Here is a 12,473-nt window from a genome sequence, read left to right as displayed (position 1 = left end):
TCTCAACACTGACACCGTCGATGAGGTCTGGTCTGTTCGTGGCTACCAGATCTAAAATATTTCCATTACGCGTTGGCTGTCGATTTAGGTGCTCAAGACAGTTTTCGGATAATGTGTTCAAAAGTAATTCACACGACGACTTGTCTGTACCACCTATAATGAATCCATAGCCATCCTCGTCTATACTAGGTAGGTTGAAGTCGCCCCCGACTAATATAGCATGATCCGGATACTTCTGCGATACAGAATGTAGTCTCCCTTTGAATGATTCTATAACTGTCACGGTGGAACCTGGTGGCCGGTAATAACACCCCACAATTAATTTTATTTCCCCTAGTCCTGTTAAATGTGTCCAGATAACTTCACATTCACGCTCTACTTCGACCTCAGTAGACACAATATTTTGTCAGTTGCAATGAAGACACCACCTCCTATGGTGTCTTATCTGTCTTTCCGATACACGTACCAACCCTCACTAAATATTTCAGAACTTCCTATCTCAGGGTTCGGCCAGGTCTCTGTCCCGAGAATAATTTGCGCGCCACACGCTTCCTGGAGGGCAGTAAATTCAGGAACTTTATTCCGAACACACTGAAAATTTACTGCTAAAATCTTGATAGCTGAAGTGTCTTTACACTGAGCGCGTCCTGATTTCCCTGCCTGCACGTCGACTGGTGAATGTTCATCAGGACACCTCGCACTACTGCCTAGCCTAAAAAAAAAACCATGTGCACGCCACAAGTACTCTACTATCCGAATAGCCGCTTCCTTTGTGTAATGCACCCCTGACCTACCTAGGGGCGTCCTACAATTCCCACCCAATAGCGCAAGTGTAGAAACCTGCAGCCAGGACCGTCACAGGGTGGACGAAGCCTCTGGTTGAGACCCTCCACTCGGCTCCAAACCAAAGGACACCGATCCACTCTGGGAACGATGCTGCAAATAGAGAGCTGTGCTTGCACCCCGCGTGCGAGGCCAGCGGTCTTCACCAAATCCGCCAGCTGCCTGTACGAACTGAGGATCGCCTCAGAACTACTTGCAGACGACTGCATCCCGTACGTTCGATAGCCGCAGGCAAGGCCGCCTCCACGTCTTGGATGAGGCCCCCCGCAGACAAACCAAGTGCTCGTTGGATTTCTTTCTCGTCCTTTGAGAGGTGATATCTAATGATATTAATTTCATGAATGCGGTCTGCAAAATTCTGGACCAAACCCTGTGTTTCTCAAGTATCCCGTTAAATTGCACACAGTAGCATCTTGTTGTATTTTTCCCTCTATTTCTCCACAAATTCTTCGCTCGAATCATCAAATGACTGTTTTTCTCTTAATTTCCAGTGCACATTAAATATGCCGTAGCGTCTCCCACAAACTTTAGTTAAGCAAGTGTAAATAACAGCCCATTCTGCCAGTTTCTCAAACTGGTAGATTTACCTACATTATGTATCGAGAAACACGAAGCAATCTTCCCCTGATTCCCCAGATAATAGAGTGACAATAAAGCACTGCTACTATCATATGTTCATTAGAATATGACCATTCCCTTCTTTCCTTGCTCAGCTGGCGTAAATCTGCCTGCAACTGAGCTACTCCAGCTGTTCAATAAGGAATAGAACACATTTATATTCAGATAACAGGTTGGTTTTATTCAGGATTCCAATACACCATATTCTTCCCATCTCTTTCGGTTACAAGATCCTGTTCTTCAACATAGTTTCCGTCCAGTGAGATGACCTTATGCCTCCTTATTGACAGGGCCTGTATGTCCACATGGTGCCACTCTAGAAAGTCGGCGTCGGAGCTCCATCAATAAAATCAACATCATTCACGTACTCCTCCTCATGGGTGCTTCCTTCATTGGGCCAAACAGGCGGAAGGTGCGAGATCCCGGCTGTAGCGTGGATGAGGAATAACGGTCCAATGAAGTTTTGCGAGCACCTCTCGGGGGCACAGAATTGTGTGAGGTTTAGCGTTGTCTTGGGGAAGAAGAAGAAGAAGTTCGTTTGCATTTTTGTGGCGATGAACATCCTGATGTCGTTTTATCAGTTCCCTGAGGGTAGCAGAATACACTTCAAACTTGATCATTGCATCATGCTGGAGCAAACAGAATACCCCTTCAGAATCCCAAAAGACCGTCGCTATGCTTTTACCGGTTGAGAGTGTGGCTACCAACTTTTTCTGTGGAGCAGAGGTGGTGCGGTGGCACTCCACGGATTGCCGTTTTGTTTCAGATTCGAAATGATGAACTCATGTTTCATCGCTTGTGATAATGTTCAACAAATAATTGTCGCGATCAGCCTCGGAACACCAAGCAATGCCGCACGGCTGCTCGAGCATTCCTCTTTATTTTCTTCTGTTAAGCAGCTAGTAAAACAGGAGGCATACACCTTTGAGTACCCCAGTTGGTAGACGAGTGTGTCACCACGACCAACAGAGACGTCTGGTTGACAAGTGAGGTGTTTGATTGTAATCCGTCGATCACCTCGAATGAGAGAGTCCAGACGTTCCAACATTGCGGGAGTTATAGCTGTGTGCGGCAGGCTGGCACTCGAGGGATCGGACAGATTTGTGCGGCGTTATAGAAATGGAAATGAGCGTATAGCATTGTGGGCTGGGAGTCCCCATTAGGGGAAGTTCGGCCGCAGAGGGCAAGTACTTATTGCATTCGATGCCAAATTGGGCGACTTGAGCGTTGGAAATGGGAATGAAATGATGATGAGGACAACACAACATCCAGTCCCTGAGCGGAGAGAATCTCCTGCCTCAGCCGGGAATCGAACCCGGGCCCCTTCGCGTGGCATTCTGCCGCGCTGACCACTCAGCTAACGGGGGCGGACGGCGTCGTAGAGACGATGAGAGACGACTCATCATACTAATCGTGCTTTTTTTCACTGAGAAGTCTCCGTAGACATTCTGCAAGCCCCTCTGAATATGTGCGATGCACTGGTTACACGGCAAAAGAAACTCAATGACAGCTCACAGCTTGGACCGCACCTCCGTTACGGACGCCGTTTTGAAAGCTACGTATAGCATCGCCAACTATCAGAAGTTCATGAAACTACCGGCGTTCAAGCAGGAATATTCGATGATGTCCCACAACAAATTACGCTTTGTTTCAACCGAAATTGGCCGAGAAAAAGTATCGCGTCACTTATTGAACGTCGCTCATGCTGGATCTGTCACATGCTGAATCGCACTCTGACCTAGTACTTTTTCAGCCATATTGCTGCTTCCTACCTCCATAACTGAAAAGAATACTCAGAACATAAAAAAGAACGAATACAGAAACAACCGTACATGCCCAAAACAATCCTAAAATAGGCACATACTGAAACTGCTGCGTAGGATGTTCCTGCTGCCGAACCATGGCATTGGCTACTTTCTTCTAGTTGTCGTCCGTGTTCAGCAGAACTTCTGAGACCAAATGTAATGTGGTTTCTCTAATGGCTGCGTGTGGGCGGCAATTCTCTGTCGAAGATGGATATAGGTGCGGCAGAAGAAGGGAGTTCGTCGATACCCTTTAATGCGGTTTGTTAGATTTGCCGGCCGCTGTGACCGAGCGTTTCTAGGCCCTTCAGTCCGGAACCACGCGGCTGCTACGGTCGCAGGTTCGAATACTGCCTCGGGCATGGATGTGTGTGATGTCCTCAGGTTAGTTAGCTTTTAAGTAGTTCTAAGTCTAGGAGACTGATGGCGTCAGATGTTAAGTGGCATACTGCTTGGAGCCATTTGAACCATTTTGTTAGATTCGTTAGATCTGAGTGAGTGCTGCTAGCGTCGACAATGAGTGAGTCACAGATGTTGTAACGGCATCTGGCAGTGTGCTGACCTCCGGCCTGCCCTTGGAGGTGATAGCACTGCACTGGTGCAACTGCGCTGGCTGCTGCTGCTGTGTCGGAAAAGCGACGCGTTACTGCCTGCCCTGCAACATGGTTGGCCTGGCGAACACAGTTGTCGCTGTGAACACGTCAGGCTGCGATGTGCGATTCATGGAGAGGAAGTAGTCCAAAGATACATCTCCAGATGCAGAGCTGACTGGATCATAGACCCGTGCAGGGGTCAGGATGTATGGCTGCCTGAACTCGCAGACGATCGGGCAGCAGACAGAGGATAGATGCTCGCTCGGCAACAGCAATTTTGCAGCGTCAGCAGTACGGTACCGACCAGCGCAGGTTGAACGTCATACCACTGCACAGCTTTTCGACAACGACGCGCTTATCCGCTCATGGGGGTGAGTGGGGTGGGGAGGAGGAGGAGGAGGAGGAGGGGTTGAAATGTTATTGCTCTGGATTGCCCATTTGTCTTGGTGCTCTGCCTTCAGCTCTGAGCTCTACTGTGGTTTATCACCTTACATAGTGTCTATGTAGTTGTCCTTCCTCTAGTTATTGAGCAATTATAAGTAGTGCAACTCAGTACAGGACAAATTATAGATGGCCCTATACAGCGCGAGGTAAATATCAACAGAGAAACCTGATAGACTGACATTCTAACTTTCCTAGAAAAGGAAAACATTTATTCTGACTGCAGTTCCATAAGCTGCGATTAAGGCAGTCTTAGCCATGTCCATCCTTGTACGATAATGTCCAGCAGACTCTTAGCAGAGATGAGAAAAGAAGAGGAAAATGTTCGATTGTGTTCTGAGTTTAAAAATATTTTAACGTACCAAGCCACTCTTTCGTGGGTATGTAGTAATCGCTAGGTAAATGTCACAACTGTGTATTTTGTGAATTTTTTGTGGTATTTCTCTGTTACGAAGAGGTTAAACGTCATTCGCGGCTTGTCTGATGTCACACTGGGAAGAAGACGTCATTCACGATTTATCTGATGTCTGCTACGCAACCGCGCTTTGTGCTATTCTACTGTTTTAATGCAGCACAAGTCAGAGATCTAGACAGAATGCCTTGGTACGTTGTCCCTTCCATGTTTTACATTGCCCATCCTTATTTTTTTAAAAAAATTACGTGGCACAGCCGTGGCAGTGAAAAATTCAGGTTAATTCTTTCCAAACGAATGCAGCTTTCTGATTATCTGAAGGGTCAAAAAGAAAATTTAATCTCCAGCGCTGACAGTGTTGAGCATCAATAGACGAAGTTCAAGAATCTTGTACAACACGCTTTAGAGATATATAATTACCGAAAAAAGTTTTGAGGGACCGACAGCTGTGATGGGAAACTGCACATTTAATCGCAGCGAAAGCTTCACAGTCAATGAACGAAATCAAAACGGTCTTAAGGATCGAAATGCGTGAAGCGTTCAAACGAAATCGAAAATACACACATCAAAAAAAGTTTTGCATCACCTCGGTTCAGAGAGTTCCGGAAACTGTACAGAAAATTGGAATAGAGATCAATATAAACATTATTTCCGCCCTTTTTATTGCTCATGAAAACCACACATTGCATGTTGTACCACCATACAGCAAGACCTTCATAGGTGCTGGTCGAGAACGCTGTACACACCGCTACCTCTAATTCCCAGTAGCACGTCCTCTAGCATTGATGCATGCCTGTAATCATCGTGGCATACTATCCACAAGTTCATCAAGGCACTGTTGGTCCAGATTGTCCCACTCCTCCTCAACGGCGATTCGGCGTAGATCTATCAGAGTGGTTGGTGGGTCACGTCGTCCATAAACAGTCCTTTTCAATCTATCCCAGACATGTTCGATAGGGGTCATGTCTGGAGAACACGCTGGCCTCTCTAGTCGAGCGATGTCGTTATTCTGAAAGAATTCATTCACAATGTGTGCGAATTCTCGTCCATGAAAACGAATGCCTCGCCAATACGCTGCCAATATGGTCGGTCGATATGGCATCCACGTATCGTACAGCCGTTACAACACTTTCCGTGACCACCAGTGGCGTACGTCGGCCCCACATAATGCCACCCCAAAACATCAGGGAACCTCCACCTTGCTGCATTCGCTGGACAGTGTGTCTAAGGCGTTTGGCCTGATCAGGTTGCCTCCACACATATCACCGACAATTGTCTGGTGGAAAGCATATGCGACACTCATCGGTGAAGCGAACGTGATGCCAATAGTTAGCAGTCCATACGGCACGTTGTTGGGCAAATCTGTACCGAGCTGCATCGTGTCGTGGTTGCAAAGATGGACCTAGCCATGTCTGACAATCCACTCCTTTTCACATTTGTCAGACATCAGCAAAAACACCCTGTGAGTGCGTTAGCATCACTAGAATAAATGACTGGGGTTAGGAAGTGAACCCTTATTCTGTTGACAAAGCATATCGGTCTTTAGATGACACAGTTCGTTTAATTTCAGAATTATTGTCAAAGAAGTAGACGAGTTTACACAGATTGTGACATGAATATTTCAGGACAGCTGTAAAGGTAACACATGAAGTCATGTTTAGTACAAATAACACTGAACACAACAACATCAAATTTAAGTAGAAGGATCTCTACAAGATTTTTCTTACTTATACACTGTGCAGTTGGCCAATATTACGGCAAATCATCCGATTCTGGTTCTAAGTTCGGTACTATTTAGGATGACAATTTAGTCTACAGAGGATGGTTGGTTTTTGTGACAAGATGGGAAAAAGATTACTCAAGGTTGATCGAGTTCAGAGTGGATGCAAGCTGGTGAACCAACAAGTTTATGCCTCTGCCAGCAGCATTTACCTTTTAGCTGCGATGTGCTGTTGGCTGCATTGCTGCTCTCACCCACTGAAAATCCTATAAAAAGCTAATCAAAATCTTTACTAATTTTTATCAGCTAAAACTGTCCTATGTTTCTAGTTTGGTGAGGAAACATGCTCTCATCCCTAGTCTGAAAAATATGGCGATATACACATGCATAGATGGTGCAGCGTCTATACTTCAATGTCCTCTCAGTTCTTGCAAGAACAATTAACTATGTGGCTGTTTCAATTCTCTGCTATTGGAGCTCAACGACTCTTCAGCTTATTTCTAGCTTAATGTCAGCCAAAGTGAACGCTGTGTTCACACAAATTTCCTCGTTTGTCGTTGTACAGAGCGTGATGCGCCCTGTTCTTCACTTGACGCTGGTTCAGAGGAGAGTCTCCGAAGGTTTCGGTCTTGTGTCTTTTATAGCAAACTATCCTCTACCTGCGTCCTTTCATGCTTCATGTCATGGCTTTTTTAAACCAATGGGAACATTCCTTTCATCTTGTGGAAACTAACTCTGCCAATTGCAAAGGGCCTTCGTTTATACTGCATCGAAATATCACCCCTTTCTACTTCTTCCGTGTTTATTTCAGCCAATTGAACATTCTGTGCCCACTCCTGACACCTAGAGGGTTCCACGTGTACATCACGAGTGTACCATGAGAATTTCACGTGATCAACTGCGTCGCTGGAATGTTTGCACCCATCTGGAAATCCCCAACACAGTTTTACAAAGAATTTCTCCATACATTGATGTACCGTCCAGTGTGTTCCTTGTCCCTCTTGCTGCAGGTCATTAGCCCCTTTTAGAAGTGTTCCGTTGTACTCGGGCCATGATGGTGGAACTCGTGTCTGCCCCAAACAAAAAAGTTTCTTCCAGCAGCTTTTTTCACCTTTTGCTCATTGACATGCAGCATTTGGGTTCGGTGTGTTAAAACCGTCGAATGGCGTGTCATCGCTTTGCATTACACGCTGTACAATTTGATAGGGAAATCTGCTAATTATCGCCGAAGTATGCCAGGCGAAATATTCATCTACTTGTTACGACCTATAAAATCTCATGTAAGGTGCGAAATTGATATTCATTCAAGCTGGCACCTTACACATGGACGTCACGAGTGAAGTTGGCATCATGCAGCCTATTGCGCACAGTTTGAGTCGTATCACGACGTCCTGTGGTTGCACAAAAAGCATTATTCAACATGGTGGCGTGCTATCAGAATTCCTCTGTGCCTTAATCCTTAGGTAGCGGTCATCCACTGCAGTAGTAGCACTTGGGCGGCCTGAGCAAGGTGTGTCATCGACAGTTCCTGTCACTCTGTATCTCCTCCACGTCCAAAGAACATCGCTTTGGTTCACTCCGAGACTCCTGGACACCTTCCTTGTTGAGAGCCTTTCCTGGTACAAAGTAACAATGCGGACGCGATCGAACCGCGGTATTGACCATCTAGGCATGGTTGAACTACAGGCAATACGAGCCATGTAGCTCCTTCCTGGTGGAATGAAACTGATCGGCTGTCAAACCCCGTGCGTCTAATAAGCACTGCTCATGCATGGTTGTTTACATCTTTGAGTGGGTTTACTGACATCTATGAACAGCCAAAGGGACTATGTCTATGATATAATATCCACAATCAACGTCTATCTTCAGGAGTTCTGGGAACCAGGGTGATGAAAAACTTTTTTTGATGTGTGTAAATTGCATCTACCGACCTGACAGAAAATCCTAAGAAGTTTAGTTTTCGTGTTACGTTAAATCAGTTAACGAATCTAAGTCATCTCTCCAAGCACCATCACGATAATGGCATCGAAAACGAGAATGACACTGTGAAGGCCAAATTACTGAACAACTTGTATCAAAACTGAACGCACTGTGTTTTCCTTATAAATCATCACAAGAACTTAGAAATAAGTGACCTTGGGATAAAAAAAGACAACTGAAATCAATCCAGACAGGAAAGTCCATTAGTTCTGATGGGACACCATTCTACAAAGCATATGCAAAAGAATTTGCCCCTCTTTTAGCAGTAGTGTAACGAAGGTCAGTGGCGGAGCGAAGCGTTCCTAATTATTGGAAAAAGCACAGGTCTTTTCCGTTGTCTGTGGTCGTCGAACGGACGTACAAAACTATAGGCCTAAATCTCTTGACATCGGTCTGCTGTAGAATTCTATAATACATTCCTTGCTAGAATGTTACGACACTCCTGGAGACCGGATATCTCCTCTGTAGAAATACACATGACACGTAACGTGTGATGGTCATCATCAGGATCATCTCTCCATTAGCAAAAGATTCCGGATCAGTCCCCAGGAGGGAGGGGAAGCGCTATGAAGGAAAGATGGAATAACCGACAATGGAATAACATTCTAGGAGTCGGAGCATAGAACGCGAGAAATTTTGAAGTAGTAGGAAAGCAGGAAGATCTGAAAAACGAACTCCAAAGGTTCAGTACACATGTACTGAGGGCGAATGAAGTGAACTGGAAAGATGAAAGGAATTTGTGGTCAGACGAATATGTAGTAGTATCAACAGTAGCATAAAATGGTTTAACTGGTGTAGGATTCGTTATGAATAGGACAGTAGGGCAGAAAATGAGCTACTGTCAACAGTTCAGTGATAGGGTTATTCTCAGTAGATTCGACAAGAAACCAAACCAGACGAAGATAGTTCAGGTATACATGCCGACGTCACAAACTGAAGATGAAGAGATACATTCCTTGCTCGAAAGTGGCTTAAGGTATTTTTAATGTTCAATTTTCGTTACAGATCCAAATACTTTAATCATAGGCTTCTTTTTCAAAACAGCTGCAATAAAATGTTATCATGATACCGATTTCAAAAATACCTTTTTGGTATCGCGATTTGTCTTTCGGGGCGATCTGACTACAACGTAATCATTATTTTGCTCCTCTGTGTGAGTAATTTTACCGGTTCACAGTGTGTCGAAAGAGCATCCGGCAAATATAGCTAGTACTATATAATCCCCTAGCAATCCCTAAAATGCTTATCCAGTACGTGAACACATTGTATACTCGTACACTGATTAGGACTGAGGACAGAGTGGCGTACGCTGAAAGTCCATTACAGGCTTTTCAGACTGTTTCTGACCGCCCTCTATATTCATAACTAAACTTTTACGGAACCTTCAGAGTGCAAGTCCTACTCGCACTCGTTCGGTTTTTTTCTTTTCTTTCTTTTTTCCTTTTTAACACTCTGTATGTCATGAATACCTGGCATTGTCATCTGTAGAGCGATCATGAATTCAATGAAAAAAAAAAGATATGAAGTTTTTATCACCTCGATCACATGTAGGTACACTGGATTACTAGTTTCGGCAGGGCTAAGTTGCCGTCTTCGGATCTTCGGTTTATGTTACGAAATCATGCTGGAAAGAGAGTAAAACATTAACATCGCAACGCAGTCATACACGTGAGCTGGCAGTCAGTTGAGACACATGTGGCACTTCCTGATGTGTCACACATGTATGACGGTGCTGCTATGAGGACACATATTTTTTTAAAGGGTTTAATGTTTTAGTCTCTGTTCATTGTGAGTCCTTTACGATGGTACAAAGACAAACGTGCGGTTTATCGTACAGCATGATTTCATACACTCTACACTGAGGTTCTGGAGATGGCAGCTTAGCCATGCCGGAACTAGTAATCAAATGTACCTAAATGTGATTAAGGCCACAAAACAGACTTGAAGCTTTCTTTACACTCTGCACATCAGCTGGCGTAGTAACCTACTTAACAAACTGCATAGCACTCTTATGAGTGTTGTAGGTCGCGTTACTTACTGCTCTTCATGGTTCCTTACGCGAGCACAGAGACACCTTTGAGTACTACTGAGATTGTACTTCCACAGCTGATTAATACGAATACCAAAAAAAAAAAAAAAAGAAAAAAAAGAAACTACCTCAGCTGTTAGTTTAGGCGCACGTATTAACGCACTGTTGTTTTTATTCTATACCAACAGCCTTAGATGTCAGCTCCAACTTGGTCAACAGACAACGTTCGTATACAGTAAAACCGGTCGCTGCTTAATTAATGCACCTAAAGTAACAGCTGTTGTGGTTTTCTTAAGACTCATCTCTGAGTGCTCACCCTGAATCGCAGCGGTCCCACTGGCGGCCTGGCGTACGGCAGGTTGTAGAAGGCGAGGAAGCGCCGGCCGGCGCTGGACGCCTTCCAGACGCCGCGCACGGCGCCGTGCCGGGTCCGCGCCACGCGCCCGCCCTCGCCCGCCTTGCTCAGCGAGGCTGCCAGCAGCAGCAACAGCAGCAGCAGTGACGTCATCGAAGCGTACAGGCGCGCGGCCATCTTTCGTCTGATAAAACGGTCGCCAGCGCAACTGTGTTCCGTTGTGGCGCTGAGCCGCTAACTAGGTCCCTCCCACCGTGCCTACTTCTTCGCGCTGCTGAAGAGCGCGGGGTATGGAGCAAGCTGCGTACACTCATGAGCCAGATGTTAACGACCGGTTTCCCTTTTTATGTTATACAGGGTGTCCCAGCTATCTTGTCCACCCAAAATATCTCTGGAACAATAACAGCTATTGGAAAACGACTTTCACCGGTATCAATGTAGGGCTGGGGCCCATGAACGTACATATTTGGAAACATTCGAAAACGAAAGGATATGTGTTTTTTAACACAAACTTATGTTTTTTTAAATGGACCTCCTATATTTTTTCTTCAGCAATCCATAGCATGACAAAGCACATACACAATGGCGTTGATTGCATCGCAATATTCCCATTACATCCCGAGATATTGAGACACGAAGTTGACGCTTGAAACACCCGACATGCGCTGCTAGCGCACGTTCTGAGGCTCAGGCGTGAACCCCATGCTGCCCGTAATCGCGATGTGATTGACATGTCTAATCACACCTCCATACTCATCAATAGGTCCGAAACGAATAATACGGTCTGCTGCCATCAACTCTCATAAGCACATAATGGTTTCCCTCTTGCACGTTTTACGTACCTACGTACACAACATGAACCAGTACCGATCGGTGTACACCCGTCAGGTTGTCTTATTTATCCTGCACACCCAAAATAAGGTTTATCTAACGCGTTATATGACCCATTGTGCCTGTCGCCAGGGCCTGGCTCTACCTAGTCAAGTGTCCAACGTAGTTCCAGCTACTGCCACAGTTACCACTACGCCTTGTTTATGATTTGCGACCCATGCAAACTCCTGTACTCCACCACCCTCCGAGCATCCATTTGTTGTTGCTTTGGCGTGCAGTACACCGCTTGCCAGTGTAGTCGTGCATCAGAGTAATCTAGTGACGGCACGGAGGTAGTACACATTGTGAATAAACGTTGTGTTGTGGAACTTATACTGTATAGTATAATGTACACACATGAAGATATGGTAGAAATGCTGCTGATCTATGGAGAATGTACGTTGACGGCAAATACGTTTGAGATTGCTTGTTTGTTGACAGTACTGTTAGCGAACATTATGATTATTAAGTTAATATGTCTGTTTTCTATCCTACTCTACATACCTCTACTGTACCCTGTTGTAGTGGACGAAATGCTGTTCAGGCAGAACGACTGTACAGAAGACAATTCCCTGACAAGCCATCGCCTTCGCGCCGGATGTTTGGTCGTCTCACATCTCGTCTACGTGAAACGGGAAGCTTAAATCCAAGACCTCGACATCGTCCTAGAACACGCACAGATGAACGTGCTGAAGTTGCTGTGCTCGCTACCATAGCTGTGAATCCTCAAATCAGCACACGTCAAATTGAACGTGAAGTTGGTGTGTCGAAATCAAGTGCACAGCGTATTCTTAAAAGTCATAAATTTCA

The 12,473-nt window shown here is 45.3% G+C and overlaps 1 protein-coding gene across 1 annotated transcript in view; it reads right to left on the bottom strand.

Annotated features, from left to right (window-relative positions):
* Positions 1–11,155, bottom strand: part of LOC126252935 (juvenile hormone esterase-like) — a 93,503-nt gene extending 82,348 nt beyond the window's left edge. The window contains exon 1 of the mRNA XM_049953929.1: positions 10,755–11,155. Coding sequence (XP_049809886.1) covers positions 10,755–10,970 — 216 coding nt within the window. The 5' untranslated portion in view covers positions 10,971–11,155. The remainder of the gene's footprint in view (positions 1–10,754) is intronic.
* Between the last annotated feature and the right edge of the window lie 1,318 nt (positions 11,156–12,473).

Source organism: Schistocerca nitens, chromosome 4, assembly GCF_023898315.1.
Source record: "Schistocerca nitens isolate TAMUIC-IGC-003100 chromosome 4, iqSchNite1.1, whole genome shotgun sequence".
Taxonomy (NCBI): Eukaryota; Metazoa; Arthropoda; class Insecta; order Orthoptera; family Acrididae; genus Schistocerca; species Schistocerca nitens.
Note: the sequence above shows the minus strand (reverse complement) of the source record. Positions and strands in the feature narration are given on the sequence as shown.